The sequence below is a fragment of the Dipodomys merriami genome, unplaced genomic scaffold (assembly GCF_024711535.1).
Source record: "Dipodomys merriami isolate MVZ:Mamm:240054 unplaced genomic scaffold, mDipMer1.0.p SCAF_38, whole genome shotgun sequence".
NCBI lineage: Eukaryota > Metazoa > Chordata > Mammalia > Rodentia > Heteromyidae > Dipodomys > Dipodomys merriami.
The window spans coordinates 8,966,424-8,982,956 of NW_027205381.1; the positions used below are offsets into that span (position 1 = coordinate 8,966,424).

Sequence of the window (16,533 nt, forward strand, 5' to 3'; positions counted from 1 at the left end):
TGTGAGATTCTTATCTCCAATTAGCCACAGAAAACCAGAAGTGGTATTGTGGCTCAAGTGGTAGAGTGCTAGCCTTGAGCTGAAGAGCTGAGGGACAGCACCCAGGCCCAGAGTTCAAGGCCCACGACTGACAAAAAAGAAAATCTGAACATAAAGATTACTGATCCACTACTGTTGTACCTGTTGGAGTATGTGCTATAGTTCAAATCTGTATCAAATAGTTGTATATGTGTAGAAAGGTATGATTTCAACTACTTAAAATTTACTCAAAAAAGTAGGCTTGTTGATAGGGCAGTAAAAAGAAAAGACAAACCAAACATGAAACTGACAGAAGAATTATGTGTGTGCTGACCTCAGAATTGAATCCAAGAGTTTGAAATGGTCCTGCCCCTGCTCCAAGAATAAAAGCTCCAGGCAGCTTGATTTCTTGTGCAATCTTATTCAGATCATAAACCTATAATGAGGATAAACATATTTAAATCAGAACGTACGAATTTCATGACTTTTAATTTTATTTATTTATTTATTTTTTGGTTTTGTTTTGGGTCCAGTCGTGGGGCCTGAACTCTGGGCCTGGGCACTATCCCTCAGCTCTTCAGCTCAAGGCTAGCACTCTACCACCTGAGCCACAGCGCCACTTCCGGCTTTTTTCTTTTTGCTTATGTGGTGCTGAGGAATCAAACCCAGGACCTTAGGCATGCAAGGCAAGCACTCTAACACTGAGCCACCTTCCCAGCCCCCCAAATTTTTATTATAAAGACGCTATACAGAGGGGTTACAGTTACATGAGTAAAGTAACAAGTACATTTCCTGCGGAGCATTGTTACCCACTCCTTTGTTGTTCTCCCACCATCTCTTCTCTTCCCCACTCCTTGCCACAGAGCTCCCCCAAGGTGAAAAATTCATTTCCGACACAGTATCTTGTGAGTATAACTTCCTATTTTTTTCTTTTCTTGGTCATGGGGCTTGAACTCTAGGCCTGGGTTGTGCCCCTCATCTCTTCAGCTCAAGGTGAGTGCTCTATCACTTGAGCCACAGCACAACTTCTGTCTTTCTGATGGTTTATTGGAGATAAAAGTCTCACAGACTTTTCTGCCTGGGCTGGCTTTGCACCAGGATCCTCGGATCTCGGCTTCCTGAGTAGCTAGGATTACAGGCATGAGCCACCAGCGCCTGGCCTAACTTCCTTTTTTATAACCAAATTTTAAAGCACTTCTTTGCTTGCTACATTGATCAATTTTCTTATAATAAACAGGAATCAACCCAATTTCCACCATCTTCAATGTGAATGTGAAGAGTAAAATGTACACTTACTTTTTTTTTGTTTACAAGAGGCATTAAGTAAGGCACACCTCCTACTTCTGCAATTCTAGTTTTCCCACAGATGCCTAAAAAAACACAAGCCATTAATCTTGAATCACCAAAATGCCAGAAGTGGAACTATAGGTAAAATAGGTAAGCACACCACTTCAGAATTAAATGCCAGAAGATAATAATTTAATTTATGAATAGTTCATAGTATACCACTTCTCCATTCTCCTAGTTTTGCCAACAGCAGGGCTTGGAAGATATAACTAGCACACGTGTCCTCTTTTAGCTGTGTCTGCAATATTATCATCTCTAAGTACCACTTGATACAGTTCAAAGAATTCAAATAACTAAAAGCTACTGACAGGACCAAGTTCAGACTGGATAAAATTTCTGGAATTAGTCGATAATGTCATAATCTCTTTTGTTTTTGTTTTGTCGGTTGTGGGGCCTGACTCTGGGCCTGGATGCTGTCCCTCAGCCCTTCAGCTCAAGGCTAACACTCTACCACTTGAGCCACAGCACCACTTCTGGCTTTTTCTGCTTATGTGGTGTTGAGGAATTGAACCCAGGACCTCATGCATGCAAGGCAAGCACTCTACCACTGAGCCACCTTCCCAGCCCCTATAATGTCATAATCTCTTAAAGTCTATATTTTTCCAGTGGGAAGGTCCTTCCTTTCTTTCTTCTTTGCTTCCCTTCTTTCTTCCTTTCTTCTTTTGGTTAGAACTTTTTTTTTTAACTTAAAAACAACTTACTCTAGTTGAATGGTAACTCTTTCTACCACTACATTAACGATAATAAAATTGTAATTTAAAAAAGAAGCCAGGTGCTGGTGGCCAATGCTTATAATCCTAGCTACTCAGGAGGCTGAGATCAGAGGATCATGGTTCAAAGCCAGCTCAGGCAGGAAAGTCCATGGGACTCTTATCTCCAATTAACCACCAGAAAACTGGAAGTGGTGCTATGGCTCAAGTGATAGAGTGCTTGCCTTGAGCTGAAGAGCTGAGGGACAGTGCCCAGGCCCAGAGTTCAAGTCCCAGGACTGACAAAAAAAAACAAAAAAAACCAACAAAAAAACCCCCAACTCACTCGAGGAGAAATAGGTGTGTGTGTGTGCGTGTGTGTGCGTGTGTGTGTGTGTGTGTGTGTGTGTGTGTGTGTGTGTGTGTGTGTGTGTGTGTGTGTTCGCTAGTCCTGGGGCTTGACCTTAGGACCTGGGGACAGTTCTTTAGCTTTCTTGAAGCCTAGCATTCTACCATTTGAGCTACAGTTCCACTTCTGGCATTTTGGTGATTGAAGATAAATGGACTTTTCATCATAGCTTTGAGCCACAATCATCAGATCTCAGGCTCCTCAGTATCTAGGATTGCAGGCTTGACCCACTGGCACTGGAGAGAATATATATATATAGTTTTTACATCTATATTGGGAAATATTCTTTTTTTTTTGGAAATATTCTTTTAAGTTTATTTCTGGTAGTTTTAATACAAATGACAGATAAGGTTTAGATGCTAGGAGTTTTGTATTTCAGTTTGCCTACTTAGTTTTTCTTTTTTTGTGCCAGTACTGGAGCTTGAACTCAGGGCCTGGGAACTAGACCTTAGGTTTTTCTGCTCAAGGCTGGTGTTCTACCACTTGAGCTATAGTTCTACTTCTGGCCTTTTTTTTTTTTTTTTCTGGTCCTGAGGCTTTAACACTGGCCTGGGTGCTGTCCCTGAGTTTCTTTTGCTCAAGGCTAGCACTTTACCACCTGAGCCAGTGCCATTTGGGGCTTTTTTCTGTGTAATTTATTGGAGATAAGAGAGTCTCATGGACTTTCCTGCCCAAGCTGGCTTCAAACCATAATTCTCAGATCTCAGCCTCCTGAGTAGCTAGGATTACAGGTGTGAGCCACCAGCACTGGCTACTTCTGGCTTTTGTTGGTTAATGGGAGATAAAGAGTCTCAGGGACTTTCCTACCCAGACTGACTTTAAATGGGATTCTCAGATCTCAAGCCTCTTGAGTAGCTAGGATTACAGGCATGATCCACTGCCTCCTGGGAAATTTATTTATTTATTTATTTATTTATTTTTTTGTCAGTCGTGGGGCTTGAACTCTGGGCCTGGGCGCTGTCCCTCAGCTCTTCAGCTCAAGGCGAGCACTCTACCACTTGAGCTACAGCGCCACTTCCGGTTTTCTGGTGGTTTATTGGAGATAGGGTCTTTCCTGCCCGGGCTGGCTTTGAACCGCGATCCTCAGATCTCAGCCTCCTGAGTAGCTAGGATTACAGGCGTGAGCCACCAGCGCCCGGCTGGAAGTTTATTTTTTTAAGTTAAAAAATATTGTTATTATATGGCTGGTAATGTGGCTTAGTGGTAGAGTGCTTGCCTAGCATGCATGATGTCGTGGGTTCGATTCCTCAGTACCACATAAACAGAAAAAGCCAGAAGTGGCGCAGTGGCTCAAACGGTAGAATACTAGTGAGCAAAAGAAGTCCAGGGAGAGCACCCAGGCCCTGAGTTCATGCTCCAGGATTAGCCAAAAAAAAAAAAAAAATTGTTACTATAAAGGGGTCACAATTACATAAGTCAGGTGAAAGTTTATTTTTTCGATGGTGGAAATTATTATTATTATCAAAGCCCAGAGTCTTGAGTGTAATATCATGTCCTTTTACAGCATTATATCTCTACTATTCTACTTACATTTTACTATTAGCACAATATAGCTAGACACAATTTCATAGAAGGCTTTTTTATGCTAATACCTGGGATTGAACTCATGGCCTCAAATTTTCCTTCAGCTTTTTCACTCAACATTGGTATCCTACCACTTGGAGTCACATCTCCAGTCTAGCTTCTTTTTTGCTAATTAGCTTGCTAGGTAATTGTCTGGGCTCACTTTTACCGTGATCCTCAGATCTCAGTTTCCTAAGTAGCTAGGATTAAAGGCATGAGCCAACAACATGTGTGAGGGACATTTTTTTTTAAAGTGAAGAGTCATAAACATTAACTTCTATTTGAGAAAAAAGTAGATTTGCCGGTTTTATGCTAACACGTTACATAGTAAAATAAATGTTTCTTCAGCTGCACAGAAGGTTGACATGCAAAAGTCTTCTAAGAAACCAGACACTGGTGGCTCACACCTGTAATCCTAGCTACTTGGGAGACTGAGATCTAAGAATTATGGTTCAAAGCCAGCTTGGGCAGGAAAGAGTGTGAGACTTTTATCTCCAATTAACCACCAGAAAACTCTAAGTGTCACTGTGGGTCATTTGGTAGAGTGCTAACCTTGAGCTGAAGAGCTGAGGGAGAGCACCCAGGCCCAGAGTTCAAAAGACCAAAAAAAAAAAAAAAAAAAAAAAAAAAAAGTCTTATAAGGTCCTTCTTGTAAATAGGGATTTAGGAAATGTTTTCCATGTAAATTATTCATAAACAAGTTTCTCAGAAATGACAGGGAGTCTGAATTCTAGAGAAGTCACCAGGAATTACTTTTGAGCCTTTGGCTAAGACCAAGTATAAAGAAAACATTAGATGACCCTTAGCAGTCTAGGTAAGAGAGCTAATAATGGTGAATACAGAGGAAAGACAGGAAATTATTGGTAGAAATGTCCTTTAAGTAGCTGAAAATACATCAGCATTTTATATTATATATAATATATATTCTATATTATATATTTTACATATAGCTAAGAGAGCTCTTCAAGACCTAAAAATTTCAAAGTAGCAATTCAAACAGCAATAAATAGAAAAACCAAGGGAGTTACACAAAATAAGAATGGCCTAAAATATTATTCTAAATGATTTCAAAGTGCTGAGAGAATCTGGATCAGACACAAGTAAGTTTTAGAATTTACCTGACTACTTACAATCAGACTTTTTCATTGCGTGCATGCATGTGCATGTGTGTGTGTGCATGTGTGTGTATGCTATTACTAGGACTTGAGGCTTGAACTCAAGGCCTAGACACTGTCGGTGAGCTATTTTGCTCAAGGCTAGTGCTCTACCACTTTGAATCATAGCTCTACTTCCAGTCTTCTGGTGGTTAATTGGAGATAAGAGTCTTATAGATTTTCGTGCCTGGACTGGCTTTGAACAACCATTCTCAGATCTCAGCCTCCTGAGTAGCTAGGATTACAGGCATGAAGTACTAGCACCTGGCCCAGGTATCTTTTTGTTTTATTTATTTATTTTTAATTTTTTCTAGGTATCTTTTTTTTTTGTCAGTCATGGGGCCTGAACTCTGGGCCTTGGCACTGTCCCTCAGCTCTTCAGCTCAAGGCTAGCACTCTACCACTTGAACCACAGCACCACTTCTGCTTTTTTCTGCTTATGTGGTGCTGAGGAGTAGAACCCAGGGCCTCATGCATGCAAGGCAAGCACTCTACCACTGAGCCACCTTCCCAGCCCCTCCAGGTATCTTTTTAATAGAAGGTATCAATTACATAAGAGAGCAATAGTTTTGGTAGAAGGACTTCTGAGGCAGACAGAGCTGCCTCACACTTCAGCTTCTCTCAGTTTCAGTTTCTTTTCTATGTTTGCAACTAATACTTTGCAGTATTAAGTCAACAAAAAATGGGCATCTACCATAATGACACATTATTATACTCAACCAATATTAATGTCCTTCCCTTTTCATTTCAAATAATGTATCTATTTTCCAGTGTACCACTTTGCAAATTTATTGAAAAGTTGGAAGTATTTAATAAGTGAATTAAATATAAGCCTTTTAAGATCCTTTATGGTATTGAATAAAGAAATAAAACCAAAAATTAAAGTTAGTGTCCTAATACTCATTTGAACAATTAAAAGCAATTATGATATCAGGATACAGTATCAATATTCTTAGCCGGTGGTTCATAGTAGTTCATGCAGTCCTAATGACTAAGATTAGTTTGAAGCCAACTCAGGCAGGAAAATCCTTGAGACTCTTGTCTTCAAGTAACCACTCAAGTGGTAGAGCATCAGCACTGAGTGGAAAAAGCTAAGGGACTGTGCCCTGGCCCTGAGTGCAAGTCCCAGTTTTGGCACACACACACACACACACACACACACACACACAATATTCTAGCCTATTGAGAACTGGGGGCATTGGGCCAGTCCACAACGGGCTAGAGTTCACTAGTACTACAAAAAAACAAACAAACAAAAATTTCCAGTTTATGGAATATCTATTATACAACCAGTGAAGCACATAAAACATTATCTTTCCTATGTGGGTATAAAGTGAAATTTGACCAACATTAAAAATGAACATAGAAATCAGGCAAAATTTAGCCTCTAAGTTTTTAACAATATGGTATTTTCTTTTTTCTTTCTTTTTTTTTTTTTTGGCCAGTCATGGGGCCTGAGCTCTGGGCCTGGATGCTGTCCCTCAGCTCTTCAGATCAAGACTAGCACTCTACCACTTGAGCCACAGTGCCACTTCTGGCTTTTTCTGCTTATGTGGTGCTGAGGAATTGATCCCAGGGCCTCATGCATGCAAGGCAAGCACTCTACCACTGAGCCACCTTCCCAGCCCACAATATGCTATTTTACTGATTAAAAAAAATAATATGGAGCCAGATGCTGGTGGTTCACACCTGTAATCCTAGATACTAAGAAGGTTGAGATCTGAGGATCATGGTTCAAAGCCAGCCCAGGCAGGAAAGTCCATGAGACTCTTATCTCCAATAAACCACTAGAAAACTGGAAGTGGCTCAAGTGGTAGAGCACTAGCTTTGAGCTGAAGAGCTGAGGGACAGCACCTAGGCCCCGAGTTCAAGCCCTATGACTGACCAAAAAAAAAAAAAAATTATATGGGCTCAGAAAAAATGAAAACCAAAAGCATATTAAAAAGCTTGCTTACCTTTTACAGGAAAGGTAAATGGTTCCTTAGTCAAATCAGGACAATCAACTACAGAGACCTGGACATCAGCGAAGTTATCTTTCAGCCCCTTCTGCAAAACTAATAAACATGTGAAAAAGGGATGCTTGACATGAAGTCAAAATTTGGCATTTAACTCTTCCCTTAAGTTTTCTTCGTTTTTTTTTTTTTTTTTGGTCCAGTTGTGGGGCCTGAACTCTGGGCCTGGGCACTGTCCCTCAGCTCTTCAGCTCAAGGCTAGCCCTCTACCACTTGAGCCATAGTGCCACTTGTGGCTTTTTTTTTTTCTGCTTATGTGGTGCTGAGGAATCGAACCCAGGGCCTCATGCATGCAAGGTAAACACTCTACCACTAAGCCACCTTCCCAGCCCTTCCCTTAAGTTTTCTGTGTGACTTACTGGCAACCTATACTTATCTTATTTTATTTTATTTATTTATTTTTTTTGGTTGTAGGGCTTCAACTCTGGGCCTGTCCCTGAGCTCTTCAGCTCAAGGCAAGAGTTTAACCACTTGAGCTAAAGCGCCACTTCTGCTTTTTCTGCTTATGTGGTGCTGAGGAATCGAACCCAGAGCTTCATACATTCAAGGCAAGCTCTGAGCCACCTTCCCTTTCTTTTTATTCCTTTTTTTTTTTTTTTTTTGTTGGTTGTGTGTGGCTTGAACTCTGCCTGGGCACATCACACATATTTAAATCTTGGAGTACCAGTCCCTTGTGTAAAACTGGTATCATCAAACATGTATAAATGCTGAATTTAGTTTTCTTGTTTTTTTTTTTTTAAGAGAAACACAATTTTGAACTTTCTCAATAAAAACAAAAACAAAAAATACTAGTACAGACTGGAGCCAGTGGCTCTCGCCTGCAATCCTAGCTACTTAGGAGGCTGAGATCTGAGGATCACAGTTTGAAGCCAGCTCAGACAGGAAAGCCGGTGAGACTTACTCCAACAAAAAACTGCCAAAAAGCTGAAAAAATGTAGCTGTGGCTCAAATGGTAGAATGCTAACCTTGAACAAAAAGAAGTTCAGGGACAAGCTGGGTGCCAGTGGCTTATGCCTGTAACTGAGGATCAAGGTTCAAAACCTGACCTAGCACGAAAGTCCCTAAGAATTTTATCTCCAATTAACCACCAGAAATCGAGAAGTGGTACCTCAAAGTGGTAGAGTGCTACCTTTGAGCAAAAGAGCTTAGGGACAGCACCCAGGCCCTGAGTTCAAATGCCATGACTGGCAAAAAGAGAGAGAGAGAGAGAGAGATAGGGGCTCAGGGACAGTGCCCAGTCCCTGAGTTCAAGCCTAGTCTAGCACAAAACAAAACAGTACAGGACAAATACTGAAATGGAAAATTCTGTATTGAAAGTACCATTTCAACAACCAAGATAAAAACACAGATAAGGAGTAAAATACATTAAAATCATTTTTACCTTAAAATAGATCTTAAAAATCCAAAGTGAGCCGGGCACTGGTGGCTCACGCCTGTAATCCTAACTGAGATCTGAGGATCATGGTTCAAAGCCAGCCCAGGCAGGAAAGGCCTGGTTTATCTCCAGTAAACCACCAGAAAACTGCAAGTGGTGTTGTGGCTCAAGTGGTAGAGTGCTAGCCTTGAGCAGAAGACCTGAGGGACACCGCCCAGGCCTAGAGTTCAAGCCCCACGACTGACAAAAATAAAAATAAAAAAACCCCAACGTAAATATTGTTTTTACCTCCAGCAAGCTCCTTCAGAGTTGGCACATGAAGAGAAAACTCATTACAAGCCATGTTTCCTTCTTCTTTAGGTGGGAGGTTGCAGGTGGAGCTGGTGTTGGCCAGTTATTACAAGTTTACAGTGTTATCAGCAAGAACAGCCACTGCTCTGTAAATGAACAATTAAGGGTTACATAACCATAAAGAGGGCAAAATACATTTTGAATTTTCTACACTCAAGAGTTCAGTTATATAAAGAGAGCAAAAGATTTTCCTGTTCCCACAGAAAGACAATCACAGCATCTAGTATTTCAACTGAACAATGCCCAAGTGACCTCTTCTAATACTATTCTTTTTTGTTGTCCTGGGGATCAAACCCAGGGCCTCATGCATGCTAGGCACACTTCTACCACAGAGCTATATTTCCAACCAGTGTTATATTATCTCTCTATCTCTTTATCACTCTCTCTTGCCAGTACTGAGGACTGAACTCAAGCCTTAGCACTATTCCTTAGCTTTACTATTTAATGCTAGCACTCTACCATAGCTCTTTTTTTTTTTTTTTTCTGGCCTGCTGTGGTGTAATTGGAGATAAATCTCAGGCACTTTCCTGCTCTAGGTGGCTTCAAACCACAATCCTCAGATTTCAGACTGTTGAGTAGCTGGGACTACTGGCACTGTTTTTTTTTGTTTTTCCTTCAAAAACCCCTCAGTACTTTAAACATTTATCTAAAAATATAAAAAGTGTTTAAAAATGCTATTATAGTGTTCAAATACTGACTTCCAATGCTCATGAAAAAGAAGAGAGTCTTCCACCCTTACAGAAAAGGCATAGTTTGGGACCAAGGCCCTATGGAGACTGCCCTTGTTATCCCAGCACCATACTAACTCTCTTCCACCCAACTCCTCTACAATGAAGAACATACATAGTTCTTTACACTTGTCCAGGAATGTGGTGTGCAGCACATGTAAGCAGGCAGATACTTGACCAAAAAGAACTAGAGCCTGCCCCTCTGCTTTTTGCAGGAAGGATAGTGAACAACTCAGCTTCCTCCTCTCCATCTTCCTCTTCACTCTCATCATCTTCAGAACCATCATTGCTTATAGTAACAATCTGGTGCCAACCAGTGATCTGTACAGGGCCAAAGCCGGACGTCAGCTGGAAAGTCACAGGTATTTGAAGCTGAAAGTCATCCAGACTAAGCATGGGCTGGCAAGACAACTTGAGATTGGCCACAGGTACTGCAATCTCCTGGTGGTTATGGTGCTGGGCAACAATTTCTACCACGTTATCCTTATCCTTTACCCCCTTGGTGAGGCAGAGCATAGTTAATGCCGACATATGCTCTGCATCTTCCTCCTTCTCTACTTTAAAGGTGAAGGAATAAGTGTAGCCCGAGAGTTCACAGACAAAGAAGAAACTGTCCATGGTGACGGGAACCGGGCTTCACTTACCCGACACCCTGGCATGGACTTGGCTTCCCTGGCTCAGGAATGTTAAATTAGCAGCAGCACCATCGGCCATGCTGTAAGGAGTCTGGCACTAGGCTTTGTTCTTTTAAATGGTTAACATTTAAAAAGACACAAGAGGGCTGGGAAGTTGGCTCAGTGGTAGAGGGCTTGCCTTACATGCCTGAGGCCTTGTGTTCAATTCCTCAGCACCACATAAGCAAAAAGAAAAAAGCCGGAAGTGGTGCTGTGGCTCAAGTGGTAGAGCGCTAGCCTTGAGCTAAAGAGCTAAGGGACAGCGCCCAGGCCCAGAGTTCAGGCCCCACGACCGGACCCAAAAACAAAACAAAACAAAAAGACAAAAGAGAAAATTCCCAAACCAAGAAGGTACCCGTGATTCCTTTCTTTGGTTACTTATCCTCATTGATCTTAATTTTCTCTTTTTTTTCTTTTTCTCATTTTGTTGGTTGTGGGGCTTGAACTCTGGGCCTGGGTGCTGTCCTTCAGGTTCAGCTCAAAGCTAGTGTTCCACCACTTATGCCACAGCACCACTTCTGGTTTTCTGGTGGTTAACTGGAGCTAAGTCTCATGGACTTTCCTGCCCCAGCTGGCTTCAAACCATGATCCTCAGATCTCAGCCTCCTGAGTAGCTAGGATTACAGGCCAGAGCCACAGGTGCCCAGCATATGAACTTAATTTTCTAGGGTTTGGTTGGTCAATGGTAAATAAATCTTTTTTTTTTTTATTGTAAAGATACTATACAGAGGATTACAGTTACATGAGAATTACTAAGGATTATGAACAAGTGTCTAGCTGGATATCTTTACTACTTAGCAGGATCAGAGTTCAAAGCCAGTTTGGGCAGACAAAATCTCTAAGACTCTTACCTCTACTTAACCACCAAAAAAAAATCTATACCAGAGGCATGGTTCAAATGGAAGAGTAAAAAAACAGAGTCAGAATGCAAAGTTCAAGTCCTAGTACCAGCAGACACACACACACACACACACACACACACACACACACACACACACAAGCTAAGTGGTTGTAGGTAGCATATTATGTATACTAGATACATGATATGCCTATTATACTATACTGTATAGTGTATGTGTACGCGCATATGAATCAACACACACATAACCATTCTTAAAACAGATTAGTATTTGACTTTTAAGCTAAAAAGTAAGTATCTCTGTGCTAAAGGCTAGTGCTCTACCACTTAAGCCACAGCACTACTTCCAGCTTTCTCTGTTATGTGCTATTGGGGAATTGTACCCAGGGTTTCATGAATGCTAGGCAAACACTCTATAAGCACATCCCCAGTTCCCAAAACTTGATTTTTTTTTTTTTTTGGTTGGTTGTGGGGCTTGAACTCTGGGCCTCGGTGCTGTCAGTCTTCAACCTAAGACAAGCACCCTACCACTTGAGCTACAGCACCATTTCCAGTTTCCTGGTGGTTTACTGGAGATAAGAGTCTCATGCCCAGGCTGGCTTTGAACCGAGATGCTCAGATCTCAGCCTCTTGAGTAGCTAGGATTCCAGGAGTGAGCCACCAGTGACCGGCTCAAAACCTGAATTTTTTTACAAAAAAAAAAACCAAACAATTTTAGGGGCTGGGGAAGTTGGCTCAGTGGTAGACCGCTTGCCTTGCATGCATGAGGCACTGGGTCCGATTCCACAGTACCACATAAGCAAAAAGAAAAAAGCCGGAAGTGGCGCTGTGGCTCAAGTGGTAGAGCGCTAGTCTTGAGCCGAAGAGCTGAGGGACAGTGCCCAGGCCCAGAGTTCAGGCCCCATGACTGGACCCCCCCCCCAAAAAAAACCCAAAACAAAACAATTTTGTTACAAAGGAAAATTTAAAAAGATTTCAAAAACAATGTTTTTTGGAATTTTGGTAGTTATTATTTTACATGATCTGAGGCACATAGGCATTGTGCCTTTGTGTCCCCCCCCTGCTCCCCCCCCCCCCGCCATTTCCCCGAGGATCCTCCTTTAGTCTCACTGTGTGTGAAGGCCTAGGCTACAATTTTCAAAAGAAAATTAAAATTACTAATAGAAATGGAAACCTATGGAATGATTAGCTTCTGAAACTTTAGTTTACAAATAAGTAATTTTTCTTGGTAGACAAGTTTTTTCAATTACCTTAATATAACAAGTGAAACTTGCTATCTTAAAATCATTCTCCAGATACACTTCACAGTAAGTAGCAACACATCCACAGATAGTAGTACTTACCTCACATCAGGTATAAAAATGTTGAGATGTGCAAGCAGAGCAAGATAAATAAAATGAAGGGGGAGAATAGATGGACTCTAACTTCAGTCCAGGCCAATCACAACAGGAATATAAAACTCTTAAGGCTGGTTGAGTTTCTAAGAGCACTGCAGTGTGCTCATAAAAATAAAAATCTTTTTTGTTTTTCTTCTGTCAATCATGGGGCTTCAACTCTGGGCCTGGGCATAGTCCCTGTGCATTTCAACACAAGGTGAGCACTTTATCATTGGAGCCATACCACCACGTCTGGTTTTTTGGTGGTTAATTGGAGATAAGTATCACAGACTTTCCTGCCTGGGCCAACTTTGAACTGCAATAATCAGATCTCAGCATCCTGAATAGCTAGGATTACAGGTGTGAGTCACCAGTGCCTGGCAAAAATTCTTTAAATTTATTATAGAAATGATGTATAGAAGGGTTACATTTACACGTGGCAGGTAATGAGTACATTTCCTTTTGTACAGTGTCTTCTGTTCGCTCATTCTCCATCCACAAGTTGTATAGTTCACTTTCATCAGTGTCCAGTGAACTCCACTGCTGCACTTTTTCACCCATTTCCCCTTGAGTTCTGTGCCTTCCCAGCCCTCCAGATATACACATGAATACACCATCCATCAGGAAAAGACAGAATTAAAAGCTAAAAAAAGAAAAGTCTTTTGTTTCTGTATCTTGAAGTTTGTTTTAGTATGTATACTATTTTATATACATATTAAGAGGCGCTTGGGCATTGCACCTTTGTGATTCTAAGAATATCATCTTTTGGTCTTTCTATACTTATCTACAATTCTGTATATTTTACCATATCTCAGTGCATTTTAGATTTAACTCCCACAAATAAGAACATGTGCTGTTTATCTCTCTGATCTTACTTCACTTAGCATGATTTGGTCTAGTTCCATCCACTTACCTGTGTAAATTCTATCATATATAGGTACCACATTTTTTGGATCCACTTATCTATTGTGGGGTATCTGGGCTATTTCTGTATCTTGGCTATTGTGAATAGTGTGGCAATGAACATGGATATGCAAGTGTCCTGGCTCGTGATATCCAAGGTAGATGCCTAGCAGTGGTTCTCATCAAAATTGTTAATAGAACACCTCACTGATCTGAGTAGTCTCACTTCTAACATGTTTATTAAATAAGTGCAAGGTGAGCCCTCAGACTCACAGGAAATAAAATTATTTTTAGTGTTCCAAATTTATAATGATCATGAAGTGCTCATATGATTCTACTTGAATTATGTTCACACATACACATATTTTAAATAGGCTGAATGATCCCAGGATCATTCAGCTGGTAAATAACAAAAATAGAACTGAAACTCAGATCCACAAAGCCAGGTTTATCACACCTTACTATGCTTGCTCACCAGTGAAGGAATGATAATTTCAGGTAACAAAAAGAAATAATTTTTCGTTGTTGTTGTTGGTCATAGGACCACTTCTGTTTTTTTTTTTCTGGTAGTTAATGGAGGTAGGAGTCTGACAGACTTTCCTACTTGCGCTGACTGAACCATGATTCTCAGATCTCAGCCTCCTGAACAGCTAGCTAGGTTTACAGGAATAGCTTTGTTAAACATTTATGATGTACCAGATTTAAGGTGCTAGGACAAGATTGGCAATGCCAGTATGCAATTAGTGTTATCAATTACATGGCCACCAGATGCTGACACCAGGCACACACATTTTGTGTGTGTGTGTGTGTGTGTCTACACACAAATTAGCACTACCATTTAGCAAAAAAGCTCAGGGACAGCAATCAAGGCCCTGGGTTCAAGTCCCACGACTGACTAAAAAAAAAAGTAGAATAAAAACATTACATGCGAGGCAGAAATAGGTTAAGGATAACAAGACACCCCCTTTCTCAAAACCCAAAAGGCTTGGAGCTTAGCTCAAGTGGTACAATGCTTGCCTAGCATTGATGAGGCTCTGGATTCAATCCCCAGTACTTTAGGGAAAAAATTAAGAACAGCTGAGTTAGTTTTGTACGGCACTTCCACTCATAGCAACAAAAAAAATACATGGCTATGTTAACTATAAATTGTGACATTTCAGTGATTCTGCATCTAAATGTTTTTAAAGTTGTACTTAAAAGTACTGTACAATATAAAGAAAAGAATGGCAAAGCATGCTGATAATTTTGCTTTAAATTTGTTTACTTGCAATGGTATAAAACAACCAATTTCTCCTTTACTTTTTTTTGGTTGGTCGTGGGGCTTGAACTCTGGGCTCAGGAGCTGTCCCTCAGCTCTTCAGCTCAAGGCTCTACCACTTGAGCTACAGTGCCACTTCCTACAACAACCAATTTTAAGACACCTAAGGCTGAAGGACTTCCCTCTCCCTTCTTGGCCTGATCATTCCATCTAAAGATGGAATATGAAGGACTGACTCCCCCCACCTATTGTACCAGGACCATAGAGACACCAGGTAAAATCCCAGGTAAATGCGTACTTATTTGATGTGCTGGCAGGGCAGGCCCTGCTGTAAACATCCTATTGTGGATCCATTTGATAAGCCCCCACCTCCCTTGACCTAGTGGATTTTTCATTAACCGGTCTCCTTGCTCAGACCTCATATAAAAACCTGTCCCAACTTTTTCACACAACACCCCAAACCTCCAAAACCGTGGGAAGGTCCGTGCCTCTGGCTGTTCAATTAGCACTCCTAGTCTGTTGATGGTAAGTCCAGCCTATTCCTTTTTCATCCATTTTCCCAACAAAGGCAAAACCAGATCATTTCCACGGGGGAGCTTTTAGAGTATTTTAGCATGTTTTGTATTGGGGACAAGTTCTGGCTATGGAATGCAGACCACCAAATGGGATCCTCAAGTGTTTGGATATGCATGCACCACTACACCAGCTATTTTAGTGTCTACAATGACACTTCTCTTTTTCTCCAGCAAGGGGTTTGCATTTTCAGTTTGTGCCGTGCCTGTTCACTCATGAAGGTGATCAATGTGACAGTTTGTGAGACAAGCAACTGGAGCACATAGTAACTTCAGACTGAAAGAGGTGCCTACAAGGTCAGACTAAAAAAAATTTTTTTGCCCTAATTTGGATTTGAATCCAGAGCTTGGCTGGTTCCCTCGTCACTGGCATTCTACTGGAGCCGTCTCAGCTTCTGCTGGAGATGAGTCTTTCAGACTTTTCTGCAGTGTGGCCTTGAAGCCTGATTCTCCAGGTTTCAGCTGCCCGTGGCTAGGAGTACAGGTGTGAGCCACCGGACCCTGGCTCTTCTTTCCGCTTTTAAAAATAAAACCTTTTAGAACTGTAGAAAAGTTAGCTAGGGTTACAGGTGTGAGCTACCGAAGTCTGGCAGGATGAGGATCAGACTTAGTCTGGAATTGTTCTTATGTGGCCTAAGTCCATCAAAGGTTTCTTCCGTTTTTAAACAACAAAATCTACTTTTTTGGGGGGAAAAAAAAGGCTACTTCACAGAGTACGAGCGTCCAAGGCAGAGGCCGGTCCCGGAGGCACAGGGTCCCCGGCTGCCCCGAGGCTCCGCCTGACATGGGCTCGGAGGAGACCCCACGACACACCTGCCGCGCCCGACCCGCAAAGCCTTCCTACCGGACAGCGCGTGCTCCCGAGACCTCGCCGCGCCTGGCGGGGAAGCCTGGGGGCGCCAGCCGGCAACGCCGGGCGGGGAGGCCTGCGGGCGCCGGCCGGCAACCACGTCTGCGCCCGACCCGCAAAGCCTACCTACCGGACAGCGCGAGCTCCCGAGACCTCGCTGCGCCTGGCGGGGAAGCCTGGGGGCGCCAGCGACGCCGGGCGGGGAGGCCTGAGGGGGCCAGCCGGCAACGGCGTCCGGCGGCAGTCCTCCGTCCGCGGCGGCCTCCGTGTCCCGGCCCGCCCCTCCGTGTGCCCCCCTCCGTGCCCCCCCCATCCCTCTGTCCCCTGCAGCGGCGCTCCCGCCCCGCCCCTCCGTCTCCGGCCGGGCCGGCCCCCACACCCCCTGGCCCCCCACC

The 16,533-nt window shown here is 42.4% G+C and overlaps 1 protein-coding gene and 1 pseudogene across 3 annotated transcripts in view; both read right to left on the reverse strand.

The window, feature by feature from the left end:
• Nucleotides 1–16,421, reverse strand: part of CUNH11orf54 (chromosome unknown C11orf54 homolog) — a 37,393-nt gene extending 20,972 nt beyond the window's left edge. Inside the window, exons 1-5 of one of the 3 annotated variants that reach the window (XM_069989517.1) lie at nucleotides 16,269–16,421; nucleotides 8,856–9,004; nucleotides 7,136–7,234; nucleotides 1,315–1,388; nucleotides 353–454 (exon numbers count right to left, since the gene is read on the reverse strand). In XM_069989517.1, coding sequence (XP_069845618.1) covers nucleotides 353–454; nucleotides 1,315–1,388; nucleotides 7,136–7,234; nucleotides 8,856–8,910 — 330 coding nt within the window. In that variant the 5' untranslated portion in view covers nucleotides 8,911–9,004; nucleotides 16,269–16,421. Of the gene's footprint in view, nucleotides 1–352; nucleotides 455–1,314; nucleotides 1,389–7,135; nucleotides 7,235–8,855; nucleotides 9,005–16,132; nucleotides 16,186–16,268 lie in introns of those variants that run through there. The other 2 variants (XM_069989515.1, XM_069989516.1) reach the window with 2 other exon arrangements.
• On the reverse strand, nucleotides 9,033–11,646 carry LOC138804955 (nucleoplasmin-3 pseudogene; annotated as a pseudogene).
• Nucleotides 16,422–16,533: the final 112 nt, after the last annotated feature.